We start from the raw sequence: 24,354 nt of genomic DNA, 5'->3' as shown, positions 1-24,354 counted from the left end.
GCACTGACCAGGTTTGCATGGATAACCAATAAGCAATAAGCAACTGCCATACTGCTCTTAAAAGAAACCTGCAGAAGCAATTCACACCACCTGTTCACTCTTAAAGCAATTCATGTTCAACACACAGTTGACTACCAAGTTTTCAGACTATCTAGGGACCGCAAAAACATCTGGAAAATCAAATTTCACCATAAAAACCATTTAATTTAATGCTAAGGTGTGTGCCAATATTTGAAATTTCGGAACCGAATCAATATATTCGCTATTCGGTTCATATTCGCATTCCAAAGATTCAAGAATTCTCAAATATTAAAAAATTTTCTAATATTTGCCAGTGATCGTACACCGTGCTAACCTTCATAAATTCGACCGTGGCAAAGCCACAATATCTGGGCAGAATTATCCAACGATAGAGTTTAAAGTGCCAGGAGAACAATACAAATGCTTTCTTCTCCGGCATTTATTGCGTGGACCGATTGCATTCAGCTGCTGCTATGCAGGATCTCGAGTGAAATTCCACAAGTGGGCCTTCCCACATATGACACCTCGTCTGAACAAGATAATCAACCACTCGCTTTGAACAATCACGAGAAAGCACGCTGTTCTTTCTTTCATCCCTCCATAAAGTGTTACATATTTAAGGCCCACATCCGTGGCACTTCGCCCTGTCACCTTCAACCTTATCCTAGTGTGAGCTCTGCCACCGCGTTTTGGTCAGCTATTATGCGGTAAAGCCTACCTGCGCATGAGGCTCCCGAAGTGTGGGGGGGCCAAGGTGTCGCAAGCAGGGCAAGCGATCATCTAAAAATCCCGCCTTTTGCATGTTGCACAGCAACTCGCCCACCTCTTAAAAGTGCTTAACGGCAGGTATGGCACCCATCGCCTGGCGAAAAATAACTCAGCAGCGTAGTTTTCGTTTCTGAGCTTCACCACACGCCCATCGCGACAACAGACGTCGGCTTACGCATTCTCCAATCATCCGAAACCAGCTCCACTATGCTTTCAAACACCAAATGCCGCTGCTGGTCATTTCATTTCAATTCTTACATATGCATTGTTCTCCCAGCAAGCCGAGACTGCACACTCGTCACGGGCTTTTCAGTGTTTGTGTGCTTGGGCCTAGCCGGCGCGGCGGCTCAGTGGTTAGGGCGCTCGGCTACTGATCCGGAGAACCCGGGTTCGAACCCGACCACGGCGGCTGCGTGTTTATGGAGGAAAAACGCTAAGGCGCCCGTGTGCTGTGCAATGTCAGTGCATGTTAAAGATCCTCAGGTGGTCGAAATTATTCTGGAGCCCTCCACTACGGCAACTCTTTCTTCCTTTCTTCTTTCACGCCCTCCTTTATTCCTTCCCTTAGGGCATGGCAGAGTTCAGGTGTCCGCCAATATGTGAGACAGATACTGTGCCATTCCCTTTCTCCAAAAGGCAATTTTCCAATTTTTTCCTGGGCCTTCTCACCAGGTTTCACCTCATTTGCACAATACTGCCATTTTTTGTTTTCAGGGCAGCAGCGCATTTTAAAAACCGACCTTCAGACAATCCGGGCATTCTTTATGGTTCCCTGAAATCCGAACTAACAAGGTTTTACTATTCATCATGTTACATTTAGGTAGTTGGCAGTCATGTGTCATTTCATGCATTTCTTTCTGCATGGCCACAATACAGGTTGCACACTGTTACCATATTTACACGATTGTAAGAAGACCTATTTTTCGAAATTTGAAAATCCGAAGTGGGGGTGTCGACTTACAATCGAAACGAAAACATCGCACTATAAGTCAAGGCGAGACAAACGAGATATCAGTCATGCTACAGCATGGTTGCATTTTTGCTGCGCGGCTCCGTTGCATCGCTCTTGGTGCTGTCCTTAAGCAGTTGCTATGTCAACGCGCAAAACTGGCATCCCCTCCCCCGGCGGGCGGCGGCCGATGGTGGCTATCGATAAGCAGCAAACTGGCACCCCACACGTGGTTGCTGACTGCGGTTGCTGATAAGCAGCGGCGGCCCGATAACCCAATCGCATTCTACAGGAGGGAGCTCAAGCATCCAACAAGTTTTCTTTTTACTTTCAAAGCGCACTTGGCGCCGCGTTGATAGCTGATGGAAGGGCCGCTGTTCCAAGCACCCCACTCAGAACAACAGTGGTGGGGGCCGCGACCCATCTGCGTTTTGCCACCAGAGCCTTGCCTCACCATTAATCAACCCCTGATGTCACTCCTCGAGTAAGGAAGTATCTGACACCTTTACAATCAGAGATGGGCATCCTCACAAGGGCGGGCCCTCACGAAAGTGTCCTCACCCTCACCTGATGAGGATTTCATTCAATGAGGAGAGGGAGGATGGGCGCAAGTGAGGACGAGGGTGAGGGAGGAAAGACATGGTAAGGCGAAGGTGACAGAGGGAAAGATTCACTGTCTGAGGACGAGGGTGGTGGCCCGAAGAACCGTAGTCGTTTTTTTTTCTGTGCAGCCCGTTATGAATTCCCGTTCTAAAGCGCTAGTTCTTAGCGTGAAGGTTCCCAGAGAAGACGTAGTTTCTGCAGTCTGAAGGTACACAAAGCGAACACGAAAGGCAGGGAGCCGCATACCTTCTCCTTTGCCACAATGCACTACACCGCTGACAATGCTATGCCGAAAAAAACTCTTCTAATGCCCCTGTCGCAGGGGCAGTTTCAATGCCAATTAAGTCAACAGACATCGGACTCAATAGGGATCGGCCAGTGCCATAAGCCGGTTTTCAATGACCACTGAACTCTATGGACATCGACTGAATGGACGTTCAAGAATGGCCATTGGAATCTCAAGGGCTATTGAGGACAACCTTGCACTCACCATACGTTGAAAAACAACATCTAAAAACTCTAAATAAACAAAAATATCTTTTTAATTTAATGAAAAAATTGTATACATTAACCAGTTTTTTACGTACATTAACCTAATTTTTATTCGGGAGCAAAAATGCCAGCTCCGCAAAACGTCCAGCGGACAGATGTAAACAAATCGACGCTGTTGTCGAGCGGCTTTGCAGCGTTCTGCTTCATTTCCTTTTTTTTTTTTCGCCTCTTAGCACACTTTGCGACAACCGAGACCAAGTGCCACACAACAAAAGTAGCTGCAACGACAGTAGCTATGAACACGACAAAGACGGTCACTGATATGTGGCAGCTTCACCAGCAAAAAGTGAATTCTTCTGAAACGAAGTGCACATCACTGCCTATCATCGCCTCGTTATCGCCGTCTCCAGATTGTGCAGAACTGTTGTAAGGTCGTCATGCGCTTCAGCTTGTTCGCATCTCTTTTGCTTGTATGTTTTTCTTTTTTTGCATTTGCCCCCGAGGCCGCGTCGCCAAGACGCCAGGCTTCTTCGGGGAAAACTTGTGTTTGTCTTTGGTTTGTGGTTCGCAGTCGCGTTCTGTACAGTGGCACCCCCGAGTCGCGTGGCCGAGAGGCCGCACGCCTCCGCGGGGGAACTTCGGTTTGTCTTGTTTGTCGGTTCGAGCGGAGGCCGGGCCCCTTAGGCGACACGGTCCGCGCGTTCATCACCCGGCTTTCGATGTGTTTGTTAACGTGGGTCAACTCCGACTTTGCGTAGAGAGAGCATGAGTGTGCCGGGTCTTGTTTTCGCATTGGCATGGGAGGCACCATGTGTCTCCATAGACGGCGCTGCGCGCATCATTTCGGGCACGGGTCTCCCAACGCCTTCGGCGAACCACACCCCGCGTGTTAGTTAGGTGGCCGGGTTCGCGCTTTTCTTTGCTGAACCTCGGAGCCACTGGTCGTAAATTTGCGCTTCTCGGCGGGAATGGGTTTCCTGACATGGCGGACCGAGGCCCAGATGCGTCAGCGTCCCAGCCCCGTCTGCGATACATCCATTCTCAGAAATCTGGGGGAAAGTGACGTTGGTAATGTGGGAGTGCCGAAAGAATGATTGCTTTTGGGAAGAAACCCTGTGATGACGGCCGCGAGCTCTGAGCGGAGCGGCAGTGGAGGCCGGAGCTCGGTAGGAAACGGACTTCCTCCCGCATGCTCGCTTAGGACGACGGACTGTCCTAAGTCCAAGAGCGGCCCAGCTCAGTTATTCTGTATCTATGCTGCTGTAATCATTTTAACTGCACTGTATTTTTTTATTGTTGTCATCAAGTGTATAATTAAATCAGTTTCCTCAGTTAATCCGGCCAATTCGAGAGTTTTATTTGGCAAAGCAGGAAAACGGGACCTACGAAGAAGAAGAAGAGAGAGAAGAAAGCGAAGGAGAGCAAGAAAGAAAAAAAAATTTTTACTACTGTGAAGTATTTGGACAACATTTTCCGAAAAAAGTTTCAATTAAAACTGGGAACAAATGCGCTACAAGCGACAAAAAGGACACATACACACGGCACAAGCGCTTGTGCCGTGTGTATGTGTCCTTTTTGTCGCTGTAGCGCATTTGTTCCCAGTATGATCAACCAACTAGCCCCTGTAATAGCTTTGCTTTCAATTAAAAGAGTGCTTACTACAAAATTCGGCTCGTTTAACTCAACTTAATTTTTTTCTTCAATGTTGCTACCCCTAGCGCCATCTGTCAGATTACATACTCACTATTCCCTCAATGATGAAATTTGCATTGAGGCAGCAGTGCATCTGGATGGCCCCCGGGAATTTCGATAGCCATTGACTCAATGGGCATTGAGATTGCTCGCGTGACAGGTGTATAACTCAAAAAGCCTATTTTTAAGAATTGTGTAAAGTCTTAGGTGAAACACCCTGTATAGCGTGCTAACAAGAGGGCACTGGGTGGACTGTGTAGGTGGCCGCCGGTCCAGCGGGAACCGTGGCACTGCAGCCAGCATTTTCATTATCAGCCCAGAGTCTGTCAGATGATCAGAGTGTGGAGTAAAACATGTAGAAATTATACCTAGTAAGGCTGTTGAATTTTCATGTTCTAAGCCTTGTTTCCCGGAATGAAGACAGATTTCAGCTCAGTGAGGTTTTAAAGAACTGGCTGCAGTGCAAACAATGCTTCTATGAAATTCCACTGTCATATCAAAGCCTGTTGGCCGCGTTGGTGTGGAATTTTTCATTCACACTGTGAGTAGTTCAGTATAGTCATATCTTCTTTCTATTTTCTACTTTCGCTGGAATTGCAGTATAGGAAAGCGGTGCTGCAATGTGGTGGGCAAAGCCAACCACTGCAGTCTTACCATGGAAATAAAGCAGCAGCTTAAGCACCTTGGTCTGAATCACCACTCGTTCTGCCTTGCATTGTAAGACGTGCTAAAAAAGAAAAAGTTGTACTGCTCTCCAAATAACAATAACATCTCTTGCTTTATTTCTGTCCCTGGTGAGACCTGTGACCACGTAATCGCACACCTGATGTTATGAACCAAATTTCTTGCAGGCACAGCAGGGAATTGACACTCAGTGTTCGGATAATGCGTAGACGTGCAAGCAAAAAATCACGGGCCATTTGGCATTGGATTAACTACGAATTATTAACTACGACGGAGAGGGGGTGGCCTTTCGCACCAAAGGATACCCTCCCCTCCCTTCGCTCCGGCACCGATGACTCAGCGTGCCGCGAATGACCTAGATTATTCTAGAAGGTGGTTTCCACGCTCAACCAATGGGGTCGCGCGCCCGGTGCAAGAAAGAGATCGCGTCTGTTTGTTCTTCGCGCCTGCCTTGGCGCGAAGAACAAACAGACGCGATCCGCGCCTATAAATGAGGGGCTGCAACCACCGTCTGTTAGCCCGAGCCGCCGTTCAAGCTTCCGAGAAGTGCGCCCGCTCGACTACCGGGAGAACACCACTCGCCCAGCCTGGACCAGCGAGACAACGTGCGCCAGTCTGCGGATCGGCCCGTCGTGCTCGTGAAGTCGTCGGACTGTCGCAGTGCCCGGTGAACAAATTGTGTTTTGTTTATTTGTCTCTCCCTGTGTTAGTGCACTTTAGGTGCAAAGATTTTGTTGAACTGTTATCTCTCTCAAGTGTTACCTTGCACATGTTGCATGGTATTAGTGAATCACTTTGTATGTGCTCGTACGAGTGATTGTGAAAGCCTCTGTGTCGTCTCTCAGCTGTATAAACTTTGTTGTGTTTTGTGAACCTTTGGCTCCGACCCATTCTCTGGCTTGCAACCGGCGAAAGCTGGGCACCAAACGACCAACCCCCTTGTCACTTGGTAGCTGGTCTCTGGCTGAGTTTGCCACGCCGAGTCGAGGGCATCTCCTTTGTGACCGAGACTGCTACCCCCACACGCTCTAAGGGTGTCTGGGAGCGCACGCAAAAGTGCGCAAAGTGGTGACAACGCTACTGCATTGTTTTCTAAATATTCTTGATGTACATTAGTTTTTGTATGCAGACAACAATTCGCTGTCTCATTTGAGCAGTGCATATAGGTAACAATGAAATGTTATAAGTGCAGGGTACATGTATGCATGCAGTGTGTGCCAGAAGTAAAGGCAGAGTGATATTTTGGGGCTCAACTCGTACCTGTCTCGGTTTTGTCTCACATATTAGCTCAAACAAAACACACACACGTACACGCACACACAACAATATAAGGATCTAGCCTCTCGTCCAATAGTGAGTGCCTTCAGGGCTTCTCTTATATGTTTATTACTCAGTAATGTCGCCAGAAGTTGCCGACTACAAAAAATAACGGGTTTTAAAACGACTGTTAGTGAGGGTGAGGGAGGGCCACCGGTGAGTGAGTACTTTCAAAATGAGGGCGAGGGTGAGGGAGGGCCATGGATTCAAAAGTGAGGGCATTTGCCCACCTCTGCTTACAATACTTCATGACAGCATTCAGTAAACTTCACTGTCATGTCAGCATCATGTCAAACTGTGATGTTAGACTTTTTCTCAGTGACAGCAATTGTTATTCAAAGAACTGTAAAAAAGGTGTCACTCTACAAAAAAAAGTTCATTGCTATTACTACATGATTCCCACTTCTTTATTTAACCCTTCAAGTGCCAAACTAATTCCCAAAAAATGTACCGCATTTACACGATCGTAAGTCGGCCCCCCTATGTCACATTTCAGAAAAAAAACTTGGAGGTGGTTTAAGCTTGGCCTTTAATAATAGAATGCGTTAGCATTATCCTGTGGCCACCGCTTATAGCCAGTCGCTATCGGCTGTCGCGTGCGGGCGTGCCCGTGGGCACATTACAAAACAAAAATGTATTAATCACTCGACTGTTCGTCCACACTTGTGCCATCGTTCTCATCAGCACTGCCGTCGTGATCGCTGCTGCGGGCCCACAGCACGTCGTTTCTAACGTCGCCGTGCAGCGAAGTCCCGCACTTAGCAAACAGCCACATCACGACATCGCATGGAACAGCTGGAAATTTTGCCTCTCTGCAGCTGCTACACCTGTATCACCTGTTGTGAATGTCAAACTTATGACCTGGTGCGTAGTTAGTTGTTCGTTTCTTCAGCGTAAAGAATGACAGCCATCTTGAATGTAGCCGTGAACGCGCGTCGGCCGCTTACCGGATCCCGAGCACAAATGATGACTGACGAAGCACTGCATTAAAGACTTGCGAAATGCGGCCGGCAGTAGTCAAAAATGCATCAGAGCCAAAGAAAAACTATGCGTGAGTGGTGTCGGCTCTTCTGTCGGCTATCAACACTCCCCGGTGCCGCTGCCATTCCAAGTGGCGGTGCCGCCGCAACTGGAATAGCGGCCCTTCCATCAACTATCGATTTTTCCTTCAGCGCCGAGTGCGCAGTTGAAAGGGAAAAAAAACCTTGGAGGACGCCTATTAAAAGTACAACGCGAATGCATTATCGGACTGCAGCCGCAATCTGCAGCCGCAATCTGTAGCCACGGGGTGGAGAATGGGGCAGGGGTGCCAGCTTGCTGCTTATCGACATCGACAGACACCATCGGCCGCAGCACGCGGGGAGGGCATGTTGGTTCTGTGCATTGACATAGCAGCTGCTCAAGGCCAGCACCAAGAGTGATGCGATGGAGCCGCATAGCAAAAATTTAGCCATACTGTAGCATGCCTAATATCTATCTCGTTTGTGTCGCCTTTATTTATGGTGTCGTGCTTTGGTTTCGATTGTAAGTCAACCCCCCTACTTCGGATTTTCAAATTTTTAAAAACAGGCTTACTTACAATCGTGTAAATAAATACGGTACTAAAATCCCCATATTGTTTGGTGAATTTTGGCCAGGATGCCTATAATTAGGCTTAAAAGCACGTGCTAATGGCACAAAACTACTGGATAACTACTGCCCTGTAGTGCTGAAAATTGCAACCAATGCAATTGCTGATTGTAACTAGTCTTTGGCAGTGGCACAACATCATCATTGGCTACACAGACACAATCTCTCATGAGAAGTACTGCTTGGGGTTGGTCGTTAAAAGATTAATGGGCAGCAGGCCTTACAGGTGCAACAAATTACGCTGATGATGGACAAAACAAAACTTGTTTGCTACCTGTTTCTTTTCCCAGCTCTGTTTCATGGAAAGATGTTTCTATTTTGAACTAACTGAACTGATAAATGAAATTAATCATTTTGATTTAAAACCATTGTTATTATCCATATTTTGCACCCAAAAATTTGATATTCTTACACCTTTAAAAAATGTTCGAATTTTTTTCTTGGTCATGTTTCGCAGAACATCTGTAATGTAACTTAGCAGTACTAGAAAGTCACTTTGATGCACACTCAATTTTTCCAACCGATATTTCTGACTCGGTGGGACCCAGAAAATGGTCCAAATAATCGAACAGATCAAAAAATGTGTGAAGTTTAAAAAAAATCCCTTTGCTTCAAAAAGAAAAACGACTTCGAAAATTGCTGTTTCCCGAGTTTCTTTTGCAAGAGGTAATATTAGATTGTATTCAAGCGAGAGTCAAGCTTTCGTTATGTCCTCTGCACCACGTTGCGTCAGCGATACCCGACTGCGTGGCTGCGGGTCATGCCGTGAACGCACCACGATGCACGCCCTGCAAGTTCGAGAGGAAACGCACTAGAAGCTGGTGCCTCCGGCTGCACTCCCACCCCCCACTGTCATCTAAGCCACAGTGGACACTCCCACTTTCAGCACGCTCTTCTTCGTAGGCCACCCGATGGCAACTGGCACATGGCATGTTTATCTCGCTGTTGTGGAACAGGTAAATTTCCATAATGCCCAACCATTCCTTTGAGGTACTAGAATGAAATTCACCTCTTTGCTGTCTGTATCGAACTTGACATGGAAGGTGGGGTCCTCACGACAGAAGCGGTTCACTGCCTTGGAGAAGCTGTCGCTGTCTTTGGTGTTCTTGGGCTTGATGGACATGGAGATGACGGGCTCTGGCACATGGATTGACTCCTGAAAAGCACAAGCAGCTGTGGTTGCTGCTCCTTCAAAAGTGGAATCATTCATGCCGGGGGGACTTCAATCAATGTTTTTGTGACCGTAGGCAGCACGAAACTGGCTGAGGCCTCCGTGAAAACTCCAGTTCTCTCAAAAGTGCTTTTTGACCTGACCGCCATGCTTGCTTCTAGAAAGCATAGCATGACAATGGCTTTACAGATTTTCATGCAATTGGTTACACTGTGCTCCTAGATAAATTCTTTAACTAGTGATGTTCTTATATTTCCAATTATTTCACATTGTTTTCACTCTGTTACTAATTTGAGATGGCTATAATGAGTGCATTATGCAAGTGTGTAGAAGTGTAGAAGTGTGTAGAAGAAATCAGTCTGCTAAACATTTTTGGAGAATGTCACTGCACCAAACACTCTATTGGGTAAAACTTGAGAGTGACTGCAGGCTCCTATCATGTTTTGTTGTCACACCAGGCTTTCTGCAAGTTTGGTACAGTAATGATGCATATAAAAAATTATGTTAAAACTATTCCAGATATTTCCGTGAAATTTTGTATTTAGCCTTCAGTGAACTTTCCAATAAGCACGCTAAATCTTACTGCTCTACACCAAAAAATAAAAAATTTCACCTCCAATCCTTGCGTCCACCCTTAACTCTTTCCTTACTGGGCCCGCTGAGCTTCGTTAGCCTGCTAATGATGATATCGCGCTCCGATTTCAGAACCTTTGGCGTTGCTTAAGACCACACTACGTGTCTAGTTTGTAGTCAAAGAACCGAAGTTTCGTTTCTGATGCATTTTTATTTTTTTCCATGAGCCAGCATTTTTTTAACGCATTGCAAAGACATGAAGTTCTGAAGGGTAGCGGATCGGGCTAGTTGGTGCAGATTTGACATTTTCAGAAGCGCTAAAACACCGAGGACGCAGGAGCAGAACGCGTCCTTAGGAACCTGAACGGTCGCGACGAAATCGCAAATAAGTCTAGTGAGAGAAAAAAGGTTGCTGTGCTCCCTTACGTGCACACTGTTTCACACAACCTAAAAAAGGTAGCGCAGAAAGCAGATGTTCGAGTTGTTTTCACGGCCCCTAACAAGCTAAACAAGCTTTGCAAGCTGACGAAACCCTACTCTTCTGTCAAACAATTATGTGGTATCAAACACCAAACAGCGTACGTTGACTGTGTAGACTGTGTTGTGTACTGCATCCCTCTATCTTGTGGCAAAAAGTATGTTGGGCAAACGGGCTGTTGTCTCAATGACCGGCTACGCCAGCACAACAACAATGTTAAAAATTCCTTCGGAAGCAACCTAGCCATTCACTGCAGTAAGTGCCGCAATTGTGCTCCATTGTTAAATCAGTGCCACATCATCGGACGTAGTCGTGATCAACTAACCCGAGAGATTATAGAAGCACAGAACATAGCATCACTGGGTAGCACTTGTGTAAGCTCACCGTCCATTTCATTGTCAAAAAAAGAACTTGCCTTCCTCAGGGTATCAACGTAATCGCGCACTTATCTCCTTGGTTCTTTTAATCTCGGTAGCTATACTGTGTATTCTCGCACGTGTAGTTTACTGCCGTGTCATAAAAGCGTTCGAGAACTGTTTAAAGCACTTGCGGTTTTACGAAATAAACAGTTGGAAGTAGCGCTCGTCCCTGTCTGTTCCCTTCTGCGTCCTCGGTGTTTTAGCGCTTCTGAAAATGTCAAAGACATGAAGAGGCGGCACTGTGCTCTTTGCCTGCAAGAATGCCCTTTAACGATGACTTCACTGCTCAACTTCAGAGCCCTCCGCACTGCTTACAGGCAAGCTGCATCATCTGGCTTTTAATTAGTCAAATAAAATTTCACTTTCGATGTAGTTCTTTTTTCCTGCAAGGCCGCATTTCCTGAACGCGCGCCAAAGACGTGGTAGCGTCAAAGTCACTTGGCAGCCTCCTCATGCGCGACGCGCGCTCTGTTAACGACGCAGACTCCGCTTTGTCTGTGATTGATTTTAACAAGGTCCCGAGTATCAGAGAGTCTGAAGATAGTGCCTTTTCGTCAGGGTAAAGCTCCAAGATCGGCAATGGCGGAAAACAAAAGCACAGAAGCAGGCAAATATATTTCAGAGATCAAAAATCGTAAGGCATGTCTGCAAGAAAAAGTAGTGACATCGTCCAAGCTCTTACAACTTACGTTTGTCAAGGATGTGTCTGTCTGCAATGAAGGTCATATTGACCAAAACAGTTACCACGTGACCACACTGTATCACATAGCAACAGTGGGCACAGAGCGTCTCACTTGATACCTATACTTTCGATCCGTTATACAGGGTGTCCGAGCTAACTTGGACCAAGATTTGAAAAAAACGTAAGCGTTCTTCAGAACTGAAATCGCGTGGATGTTGTTAAGGTTTATCTAAAGTTACAGTAGCATTTTTTTGATTGCCCTACTTAATTATAGCTTGAAGCATTCAGGCGTTAATAGGAAAGTTGAGGAGCTCCACAAATGTTGGCCAACCGAGGCACTTGCAATGCGATTGCCTTAGCGTGGCCGTTTTTATTCAGAAAAAATGAAAGCCCGTGGAGTTTAAAAAATACCACATGACAGCGCACTTCCTGTGCCCAAATGCACCGCGATTACAGCGCTCTCATCCGTGATTTGTAAAAAACATCGCCAGCGCTGCGCCTTCTCTTTGCTCATGAGAAAGGGCTTCTATCCTTGCTGGGCTTTGACGTTACCGGCAGCGGCTGGCGACGCATTGTGCATTCTGCTAGCGTGAGAGCGCAATTATTGCCGCAGAAACGGGAGCCGGCTTTCTTTCAACTGCCACCTGAACCCACTGGCGCTTATCTTGGAACCAACCACAGCGCAAACCTCTGTCATGTGCAGCACGAAAGGCGCGAAGCGGGAAATGTTTTTTTACAATGCATGAATGAGAGCGCTGTAACTGTGGCGCATTCGGGCGCGCTATCAGGTGGTATTTTTTAAACTCCGTGGGCTTTCGTTTTTCCCGCGTTAAAACACCCACGCTAAATCTATCTCCACAAATTTCCAATTGATGCCTGAACATTTTAAGCTATATTTAAAAAGTTAATTAATTTACCTCAAATAATTATTCAGGTAGGACGATAAAAAAATGCTACTGTAACTTTAGATAAACCTTAACATGCACGCGATTTCAGTTCTGAAGAAGGCTTAGGTTTTTTTTCAAATCTTGGTCCAAGTTAGCTGGGACACCCTGTATATGTGCCAGTAGAGCGGCCATGTTGCTTGTTCTTCATTGCAGTGCATGGTGCTCCAAGTGGATGCTCCTGATATTTTGGTGCTGAAAGGTCCATTGACATGTTCGTTCACATTTCATCACTGAGCACAACGCAAGTCGAGCATGCATCATTGAGAGATAAAGGCTAGATATGGTGAAACCCGTGTATTCCTTATAATGGTAGCGCTCTTGCTAACCGCCCAGTGAGTTCAGCTTCATCATTTTCTTGGCACACAGAGGGCTAGGACAAGCTTGATAGTTTTCTTCGCCCCTGCAAACAGCTCCCAGTGGGTCAGTATTTGACCTTTGTATGGCCTCCGAATACTTGCTCCTCCTGCCAAGTGGTTCACAGTTCCAACAATGCTGTCGGAAGTATTCTCGCCATGTGAGATGGCAAGAAAATTCCATTCACTCAACTCTGATTGCTCAAACCACAAAGTGCACTTTCCAGCCGCAGGACAGCTCAGTACTGTTTATGTTGAGAAACAACGGCCATACTGCTTGAACTCGGACCAAAACAAAGCTGCGGGATAAAGAGCGTGGCTGCAGCAGTCTTGGTCTGCAGGTCCGGTTACTGCGAAAGACATCCTGAGCCTCCTGCCAGGTGGCCCAGCCGCTTCATAATGATGAACCGTGCCCTCCAGCAGATTTCTGTCCAAACCCAGCACACCATTGTATTCAACCGGTGGAGTGCTAGTTCAGTGTGTGCAGCAGCGAAGAGCAAGTTTTTTGTGCCTCCCTAGCCCATGCTGACAGCAGCACACCATGGTCAAACTGTTTTGGGCAACAACCACCACTAAGCATGCGTACCATGGACAGCTTTAGGTCAGCCTCCGAGACAAAGGTGTCGCCTGAGGCACAGTCCACACCAAAGACTGCGCATATGTCTCCAGCCAGGGCCTCGCCAACCTCCTCCATTTCGGCTGCATGCATGCGCACCACGCGCGGCACCCGCACCTTGCGGCCAGTCCGGGTGTTCCACAACGTGTCGCCTTTCTGGAGCCTGCCCTGGTACACCCGCAGGTACGTCAGCTGCCCGAAGCGGCCGGCCTAAGGAAGGAAAATCTTTTCATCATGTGGCATTGACAAGTATTCATTCATCTGTTTTTCTTTAAAAACTTTTCCAGCTATTGCTCAACCAAGAGGGACTGGGAAGTCACTAAGTTTTCCATAAAAGAGGTAACAAGTCATCCCCTTTAACTATCCACCTATATCACTCACCAGCACTCCTAGTAAACTATCGGAACATACAGTAGGAACTAGATGCCACGAACACGGTTGAAACAAATTCGTAAAATTCCCCAGCCTATGTGCATTCTGTAAAAAGCGCAGTATTTCAAAAGTTTCAAAAACAATACCCCGCCACTACAGATAATACTAATGCACAAGCTGCAATCACACCCTCAAAAACCAAGCACTGACTATACATCGCTGATGCTGCGATATGCAGTCGCGTTATACACACAAAGAATAGAATGGGCTATCGGAAAAAATTAACATAACACTGCCCGGCCTGCACCACCAGAGGCAGAATGAGGCTGCATGTACTGGGAACAGTGAGCGGTGGCACGCGGCCAGGACATCGCCGACATTGCGATCGGCAGTAGCACTGCATGCACTGTGAGTGGCACCGCAAGTTGTGACCACGCAGCCATAAATAAATCCTGTCAACCATAGCCAGATCTATGTGAATGCATTTTTCATGATTCTGCAAATGAATTTTTTTTTTTATGCAAAATTTCAGAAACAAATTTTTTTCATGACAGACTTGTATCTAGGCTTGTGCAAATACTCCATAATTTCAGATATTCAGTTGAATAGCAAAGTACGCGATTCGATCCAAATGTTCGGTATTCAATATCTCGAAGTATTTGTCTTAAGCAAATAATGTTTGTGGAGCTCGTGCTGAGTGTCGTTTTGGTTCTCCTCCGGGATGACACCACAGCAGCAGCGCAAGCAAAGCCCCGACTCTGTGCCACACGCCTGCACTCCTAGAGATATGCCGGAGCAGGTCTACGCATGCTTGCAGCAACAGCAGCAGGAATGCGCAGACCGGCTCCAGGGTGTGGCCGCACTACCCAGGGTGCACATGCGCTGTCACCAGCATGGCACCGTTCATCAAAAGAGAGGTTTAGCCTAGCAAGATCGATTTCCGTGCACCGCTAATGTGCATACGCTGATCGGTCCTGACGGGGGCACAAGTGCCAACAGCTGCCTTGAGGCATCCCCGGGAAAACCTGAGCATGCACAGTAGCTCCCCGCAGAAGCAGATCGCACTATGCTGAATCGGAGTACGCGTAGTTCCCTTGACCTCCGCAGAATGAGCCTGTGCTGACCGCAAGTGCCAAAGCCGCTCTCCTGCATGTGAAATTCCCGAGTCGAGCCAAACAGCGCAACCGCAAGAGGAAGCAGGCACAAGGCATATGGAAATGGGTGCCCCTTTCAGACTCCTGATGCGAGGTGGCACTGGGCGTGCACAGTGTGTATGCCTAACAGGTGTCATGGAGCCCTCGTTTATAAGCACTAACAGCTGTGCAGCGATTCAATTGCGATTAAGACCAGCAGTCGGGAGCCTCATAAGTCTCTCACCCCACAACTATGTTGGCTGCACATGTAGGCCGACTCCCCCGATTTCCAATGGCAATATGTGCAGGACATTCACACAGTTTCAATGCATTCTCTCCTTTTGTAGCGATAGCTACACTACGCTAGCACTTCGAGCCTTCAGCGTGGCACCCCTTGAGCTGTGTGGCCGCCGTTGAGCTCCGTGGCAACGCTGTGGCCGGTCACGTGGTGCGGAGCAGCTAGCGGCGGCGCGGCGCGCCACCGAAATCGAGCGGGGGAGGCAGATTGGAGAGGGGGAGAGAGTGAATCCACGTCCAGGGACGAAGGTGAAGAAGGAACGCCGGCCAGATGTAGCTACCGCGTCACTCCAGGTTTAACCAAAGCTAAACCACAGCAATTTTTTACACGTAATGGCCTTGAATGTTAGAAAAATATGATTTTGAAAATTCCTGTTGTCCAGTTCAACCTTTTTGTGTGCCAGAAGTATTCGAAATATTCGCTTCAATATTTGAAGAAAATTACCATTTGCTTAAAACCAAAAAGCCACTATTTGCACATGACTGCTTGTATCATCAAGGTTCTACAGTACAATCCTTCTTGCATGAAACGCAGCTTCATTTCACATACTCATCACATGAATTGCTAGATCAAAATTCCTGGCCAGACTGCATGTTTCTGGACTTTTGCAATGCTTTTTGATAAAGTTCATCATAATCCATTAACAATTAAACCCTTTGCAGTGAATCTTGATCCGCTTTCCTCAACTGACTCAAATTTTTATCATTAATCATTCTCAGCACATTAGTGTGTACGCGTTTTAATGTAGGTCAAAGCTGGAAAAGATGATCAGCGAAAGCTATAGCGACCGCTAGTTGGCAGAAGTGCTGTACCAAAGAATAAGATAAATCTCATCCCCAAGAAATTTTTAATATATACAGAGACATTTTTAATGGAAACACGCTCCGGAGGCTACTGGAAGTTTGCTCTTGCAGTCGCCCGTATGGGAAGTGACCGCCAGCATGAGCGAGCAGGGTAACGGTGTGCATTTACTTTTCTTTGCAAGAATCAATTTAGAAATGAATTGCTAAAGTCTTTTGGCACCATCTTTCACAGCCGCACGTGGCAATGCGGGGACGTGGCTGCACCGATCTTCCGAAGCTTGCCCTGCGTGCACCTGCAAGCATGCTGCTGTGCTTGAGCAGCAGAAGAATGCAAAATGCGCCAGTAAAATTTTTTCTTTACAAATCCAGGTAATAAATTAGGGGTGTGCAAATTACGTGATTAAATACGGCATTGACAAAAAAGAAGTAATGTTTGAAGCGATACAAGAAGAGAAGAGTGACACTGTCCAGCGTGGTCGCATCTGTAGCCAAGTAATACACAGCAGCACCCAGACAATCCACTCTCACAGCCAAGCACAGCAGGGAGAGCTTGCCTCCAGCTTGAAGGCCAGGGCAACCATGGGGTGGCTGCTGTCGCGGACTGGATTCATGACCACCCTCTGGACATTGGCCCTGCACACACCACAGACACACACAGTTGGCACTGATATTCCCCATGGATCAGGACTCCACGCGCATTCCAATCGTTGCGGAATGTGCTGCGCAGCACCAACTCTGGCAGTTGTGGTTCCAGGTACTTGTCCGAGTTCAGAAGGCCGCAAAGCAAGTGGAAGCCTGCCTACGCAGAGGCCGTAAAAGATGAAAATGAAACTAAATGCTCCGTGGTTCTGACTTGCACTTTTTCCTTCCCCTCATCCCACATGAGCTTCCAAGGCTCAGCACAACACGCTCTAACCTAACTATAGTGTGTTGGGCTGAGCCTTGGGTTCCTTAATGCTGGCTCCCAGATATTTTTCGTCACCTGCTGCTGCTATGGGAGGAAAAAGCATGTTCGACTGTCTCTTAAGAGGATGGTGCTCCTATCTGAACCATGCAGCTGTAGAGTGATGGTACGGCTTAGGCCAATATAACTATCGAGTAACAGAGCAGCAATGGCGCAGAGGTAGAGCGCCTGCCTCGCGTGCGAGAGGACTGGGGTTCGAATCCCAGTGCCGCACAATTCTCCACCAAGTTTGGAAAAAACTCCGTGTGTCGATGAAATTGCATAAGCAGGCCTGGGGTACGGCCTGATCTTAGTGACCAGAACTGACAACACATTCTCTCACTAGAACAGGATTTGGCCATCCTAGTGCAGTACTTGGCCACAACCTTTTATGAACAAACCAATTAACCTTCGCCCCTCAGTCCCCAGCGGCTGCGAAGCAACTGACCAAGGCGGCGGCCAGACCTGTGACGCAGCGGAGGGTGCCAAGAATCTCTGGCTCTGGACAGGCTGCCATTGGAACCTGAACTTGGCAACGTTTAATGCTACAACCTTATCTAGAGAGGCTAGCCAAGCATAATAGGGTAGAACGTTGGGCCAGTTGGTGTAGCAACATGATTAAAAATTTTGCGCAGAAGAACACAGTACGGGAGGAAGAAACACGCACACACACACACGAGCGCAAACTTGCAACTGTATTTTCAGAAATGATACACCGCCTTAAGAACCAGAGAGGGCGCAAGCGTTTTAATTTCAGAACATCACGTGTGGGAAGAAAAAAATGCACGCTCATAGATACAGTAAAAATTGCATCAAGAATAGGCACATGCAGAATCTTATCAGAACTAATCAGAATTGAACAACTAAAGCAGGCTATCCATTGCGGAGAAAGGTGAGTTCTTTTTTGAGAAGGGCCACCGAAACCTTACTCATGCAGCCTTCCGTGGTGCTAATTTTAAGGGCCTCTACAATTTCCCGGGCCAGCCTATCGGAAGCTCACCCGATAACAACAGTAGAACGGAGGAAAGGACGGCACTGCTGTTTCTTCTTCTTATTCCTGTCAGCATAGTGTTCGCATTTGAGGCAATGCAAAGACAGGTTCGAGCCGCCACTTGTGCCCAGGGAATTGGCATGCTCTCTAAGCCTGTCATTGAGACAGCGCCCTGTCTGGCCTATGCACACAGACCCACAGCTGACCGGAATCTTATACATCACATCAACAGTGCAAGGCACACACTGAGTTTGGTGTTTGATTACACATTTGTTCTTCTTTGCCCTTTTGCTTTGGCAGCTGCTGGTCATGGCGCACAGGCGGGACAATTTCAAGGGGGTTGTAAAAACGACATCAACTCCGAACTTATTAGCCACCCTCTTGACATTGTGCGACATTGTAGAGGCCCTTAAAATTAGCACCACAGAAGGCTGCGTGAGTAAGGCTTCGGTGGCCCTTCTCAAAAAAGAACTCACCTTTATCCGCAATGGATAGCCTGCTTTTGTTGTTCAAATCCGTTTAGTTCTGATAAGATTCTGCGTGTGCCTACTCTTGATGCAATTTTTACTGTATCTATGAGCGTGCTCTTTTCTTCCCACACGTGATGTTCTGAATTTTGTACGCTTGCGCCCTCTCTGCTTCTTAAGGCGGTGTACCTTTTCTGAATATACAGTTGCAAGTTTGCGCTCGTGTGTGTGTGTACGTGTTTCTCCCTCCCGTCCTGTGTTATTCTGCACAAAATTTTTAATTATGTAACTAGCCAAGCAGTAGTGTTCGAGGAACTAGCGGGCATTAAATGGGATGTCATATGGCTTAGTAAAGTTCGGGGGACAGGTGAGGCGTATACAGTACTAAAGGACGGGCACATACAGTGCTATCGCGGATTAGCGGATAGACGAGAACTAGGTGTGGGATTCCTCATTAATAAGGATAGAGCTGGCAACGTAGAGGAGTTCTATAGTATTAACTAAAGGGTGGCAGCTATTGTAATTACGCTCAATAATAGGTACAAGCTGAAGGTGGTGCAGGCCCACGTGCCTACATCCAGCCATGATGACCCGACCGTTGAAAGCTTCTATGAAGGCGTGGAATCGACAATGAATAAAGTAAAATCACTGTACACTGTACTGTTGGGCGACTTCAATGTGAAGGTGGGCAAGAAGCAGGCTGGCAACCACGCGGTTGGCAACAAATGGCATAGGTTCTAGGAATAGCAGGGGAGAGCTATTAGCAGAGTTCGAAGTTAGAAATAATTTACGGACCATGAATACCATCTTCGGCAAACGAGAGAACAGGAAGTGGACCTGGAAGAGCCCCAATGGCGAGACTAAAAATGAAATCGACTTCATACTAGGCGCTCAACCCGTCATCGTTCAGGATGTGGACGCCCTCGCAAAGGTGCATTGTAGCAACCAAAGAATGGTAATGTCTCGAATTAGCTTAGACTTGAAGAGGGAACGGAAGAAGCTAGTGAAGAGGAAGTCCATTAACGAGTCAGCGATAAGAGAGAAAAAAGAGGAATTCAGGATATCGCTGCAAAACAGATATTCAGCTTTATCTGAGGAAGACGATATTAATGTTCATACAATTAACAATAATCTGACAGCCATCATAACAGAGTGCACAGCAGAAGTAGGCGGTAGGACGGTTCGACAGGATACCGGCAAGCTATCTCAGGAGACGAAAGATCTGATAAAGAAACGTCAAAGCATGAGGGCGTTTAGCCCTACACACAGAACACAGAATAGAACTAGCAAAGCTATCGAAGTTAATAAATAAGCGCGAGGGGGGGAGCTGACAGAAGGAAGTTTAATATGGAGAGAATTGAGCATGCTCTAAAGAACGGACGTAGCCTTAAACTGGTGAAGAGGAACCTAGGCATAGGTAAAAACCAGATGTATGCGTTAAGAGACAAGGAGGGCAATGTCATTAGCAATATGGATAAGATAGTTAAAGTAGCCCAAGAGTTCTACACAAATCTGTATAGTAGCCAATGTAATCATAGTGTTAATGAGAAAGACAGTAGTGCAGAGCATTGCGTCATCCCGCCAGTAATGAAAGAGGAAGTTAAGAAAGCCTTAGAAGCAATGAAAAGGGGAAAAGCAGCTGGTGAGGATCAGGAGACAGCAGATCTGCTGAAGGATGGAGGGTAGATTGTGCTAGAAAAACTAGCCACCCTGTATACGCAATGCCTTATGACCTCGACTGTACCAGAAGCTTGGAAGAATGCAAACATTATCTTAATTCATAAGAAGGGAGACGCCAAGGACTTGAAAAATTACAGGCCGATCAGCTTACTATCCGTTGCCTACAAAGTATTTACTAAGGTAATCGCTAATAGAGTCAGGGCAACCTTAGACTTTAATCAACCAAATGATCAGGCAGGCTTTCGTAAAGGATATTCCACAGTAGATCATATTCACACTATCAACCAGGTGATAGAGAAATGCGCAGAATATAACCAACCCCTATATACAGCCTTCATTGATTATGAGAAAGCATTCGACTCGGTGGAAACCCCAGCAATCATACAGGCATTGCGCAATCAGGGTGTAAAAGAGCCTTATGTCAAAATACTGGAAGATATATATAGCAACTGCACAGCTACCATAGTCCTCCATAAAGTCAGCAATAAAATTCCAATAAGGAAGGGCGTCAGGCAAGGAGACACGATCTCGCCAATGCTATTCACCACCTCTTTACAGGAGGTATTCTGAGGCCTGAATAGGGAACAGTTGAGGATAAGATTTAACGGAGAATACCTAAATAATCTGCGATTCATTGATGACATTGCCTTGCTGAGTCACTCAGGAGGTGAACTGCAAATCATGATCAATGAGTTAGACAGGCAGAGCAGAACGATGGGTCTAAAAATTAACATGCAGAAAACCAAAGTAATGTTCAACAGTCTAGCAAGGGAACAGCAGTTCACAATTGGCAGCGAGGACCTGGAAGTGGTAAAGGAATACTTAGGGCAGCTAGTGACGGCTGATCCGAATCATGACAGGGAAATAGCTAGAAGGATAAAACTGGGGTGGAGCGCATATGGAAGGTTCTCTCAGATCGTGAATAGCAGTTTACCAATATCGCTCAAGAGAAAAGTGTACAACAGCTGTACCTTACCGGCACTCACCTACGGGGCAGAAACGTGGAGGCTAACGAAAAGGGTTAAGCTTAAGTTAAGGACAACACAGCGAGCCATGGAAAGAAAAATGGTAGGTGTAACATTAAGAGACCGGAAGCAGGCAGAGTGGTTGAGAGAACCAGCGCGGGTTAATGGCATCCTAGTCGAAATCAAGAGGAACAAATGGGCTTGGGCAGGGCATGCAATGCGAAGGCAAGATAACCACTAGTCCTTAAGGGTAACAGAGTGGATTCCAAGAGATGGCAAGCGTAGCAGGGGGTGGCAGAAGGTTAGGCGGGCGGATGAGATTAGGAAGTTTGCAGGCATAGGGTGGGCGCAACCGGCAAAGGACAGGGTTAATTGGAGAGACATAGGAGAGGCCTTTGCCTTGCAGTGGGTGTAGTCAGGCTGATGATGATGATTATGAAGAACTATCGAGTAATTAACAAGTTAATATTTTTTCTTTGGCTGTTTTTCAGACTCTTAAACAATCCCAGTAGGGCACGCGAGATCAGCCGGTGAACTCGCTGAGGTAACAACTCAACCGAGAACTACACAAACTGCACCGAAATAAAATACTGTAAAAAGGAAGATGGGCAGACGCGGCAGCCGCGCCATCAGCAGACGGTGCGAGATTGTTGCGTTGATGGTCACAGCTCAGATCGGCATTTTGGTTAGGCTGTTTCCCCTGTAAATCCCGTTACAACTTGGTGGCGGTGCTGGCTGGTTTGCAGATGTGAGGATTCTTGCAAAAACAATTAGGTGCGGATTCAATGGTCATGGTTTGGAAAATGACCAGAAAACAAAACCAAAAACCATCCTGCAAACATAATTTTTCCATGAAGATTCTAAGAAAATTGTAATCTTTTGCCAAGCAATAACAAGGATGCCTGTGTACCAATAACTTCATTTTATAGAAAGTGCACAGCACCCAGGAACGGCATGCCGGCCAGCGTGCCACCAATGGTGCTACAACAAGTCCCTGAACACAAGTCTCACTAAGAGTGGCCAGCTAAGCATCCCCACACTGTGTGTGGTGGCATTCTTGCTGCAGCAAGAAGCAGGCAGGGTGTCATGGGAGACACACATGTGGTGCCATGTGGTCTCCAGGGCGTTGCCAAAGAGGGCACAGTTGCAATTGCAAAAGCACGTACGGGTCAGCCTCGTCCAGGGCGTAGTTGGCAACCTCGGCCGGGTTAGGCAGGTAGTGGACAACTGCGTCCAGCAGCGGCTGCACGCCTTTGTTGCGCAATGCTGTGCCCAGGAGCACGGGGAAAAACTTGCGCTGCAGGCATGCCCGCCGGATACCCACCTGCATGCACCACGCTTCACGTCTCATCAACACAAAACTTCCCTCAGCACTGGCCGGGTGTAGGTAGCTACTTAACAAAAGGTCACTAATGAACTCATCAATTAGCAACGTCTGAAGGTTAGTGCCAATGGGGAGTATGGATAAGACCATGCCATGGATAAGACCATGCCATGTCAGTTTTGAAACGAAAACTGAGCACATGAGGCCCACAGGGAGCTTGGTGCAGCAAATGCAACATTCGCTGACAGTACAAGATACACTGACTTAAAGATGCTAGCTACTGGCCCCAGTCACACCTGATGAGGGAGCCGAGCTGGCTTCGAAACGTTGGGTTTGAAATTAAAGTTTTTTGGTTGGAGATGTGATGTGCAGCTTATCATAAGCCTTCAAACCCAACCAGACAGGCAAATCTGTCGAAATGTTTAGTTTTCAATATACTGCATTAACTACAGCACCTGATTTTTATTTATTTTTATTTATCACATACTGCAGACCAAATACGGTCCCAAGCAGGAGAGGCACAGTACAGAACACTGAAGTACAAAACTTCGACCTTGAAAGAAGAAAAAGCATACATGACGGCGAAACAAGTATTAAAAAACGATGACCAACACTTATACAACACTTGATAGGCACAGGAGGAAAGGAGCAACACGCAGTGTCAACAACATAGGGTGTCACAGGCAGCACCAACCGACAGGGGAGGCAAGCAAAGGAGAATCATGAGGCAGTGCATTCGAATCAGTAATCATATTAGGAAAAAATGAATACTTATAGGCATTTCTGCGGGCAAAAATGGGTGCAATGTAGTGTTCATGCCTGTGACGAGATTTCTTAGATGACTGTTTAGTTATGTAATCCTGGGGATCTATGCCTAGTTTGGAAAATACAAACGACCAAGAAATTTAATTCGAGCCATTTTTCTTCGCTCTCTTAAGCATTCAAGCTTTGCTTCATGCAACATAGCAGATGGAGAGTCCCGGCGTTTGGAGCGGTTGCTAGCCTCTGAACTTGTTCTATTTTTTCTATATCTACCGTTGTGTGAGGGTCACAGAATACTGGCGTACTCAAACGAAGGTCTTACTAACGCTTTGTACACCTTGCTTCTCAGTTCACTTGACCATCTACCTAATTTGTATTTTAAGAAATTTAATTTTTTACGAGCTGAAGAGCTTCTGTTATCGATTTGCGCTGTCCATTTAAGCCTGTTTGTAATTGTAATGACTAAATTTATATTCCACTACTTGTTTAATCGTACTGTCGGCCATGTTAGTTGTGTAATCATACTGTCGGCCATGTGATATGAAAATTCGTTTTTTTTTTCTTTTATTAGTAACACATATATGCACAGCCTTTTCAATGTTAATCATCATATCCCATTTATCACACCATTCTGCTAGTAATTTTAGATTTGCCTTCAGCTCGAGTTGATCCGTAACAGAATTTATGGTTTTAAAAATGACACAGTCGTCTGCAAACAGTTTAACTGATACAGTTGACTTGACAGAGTTGACCAAATCATTGATATAAATATTAAATAAGACTGGTCCTATTACAGATCCTTGGGGCACTCCCGTGTAAACATCTAAATTTTCAGAACAAGAGCAGTCTATGTCTACATACTGTTTTCTGTTAGTCAAGTACAATATAACCCAATTGATTATTTTGGAAGGTAAACCAATTGTTTTCATCTTCAGGATTAATTTATTATGAGGCACCCTATCAAATGCTTTGGAGAAGTTCAAAAATATTATGTCTGCCTGGCCATTCATATCTAGAACTTTAGCGATTTCGTTGATGGTTGCTACTAATTGTGTGATGGTGGAAAAGCCGGGCCTCAACCAATGTAGCGCTTTAGTTATGATCTTATTTGTATCCAAGAAGGTATTGAGATATTTCACAAGAATATGCTCGAGCACCTTACCAGAAATACATGTAAGTGAAATAGGTCGGTAATTACTAATTTCCGCCGGGCTGCCTTTCT

The 24,354-nt window shown here is 46.4% G+C and overlaps 1 protein-coding gene across 1 annotated transcript in view; it reads right to left on the bottom strand.

Annotated features, from left to right (window-relative positions):
• Positions 1–24,354, bottom strand: part of mEFG1 (mitochondrial translation elongation factor G 1) — a gene marked incomplete in the record, with an annotated part of 231,007 nt that overhangs the window by 104,867 nt on the left and 101,786 nt on the right. Inside the window, 4 exon segments of the mRNA XM_077657109.1 lie at positions 9,165–9,311; positions 13,365–13,604; positions 16,555–16,633; positions 22,213–22,370. Coding sequence (XP_077513235.1) covers positions 9,165–9,311; positions 13,365–13,604; positions 16,555–16,633; positions 22,213–22,370 — 624 coding nt within the window.

The sequence above is a fragment of the Amblyomma americanum genome, chromosome 3 (assembly GCF_052857255.1).
Source record: "Amblyomma americanum isolate KBUSLIRL-KWMA chromosome 3, ASM5285725v1, whole genome shotgun sequence".
In the NCBI taxonomy this organism is placed as follows: domain Eukaryota; kingdom Metazoa; phylum Arthropoda; class Arachnida; order Ixodida; family Ixodidae; genus Amblyomma; species Amblyomma americanum.
The sequence above is the reverse complement of the archived record's forward strand: the minus strand, read 5'-3'. Positions and strand labels throughout refer to the sequence as shown.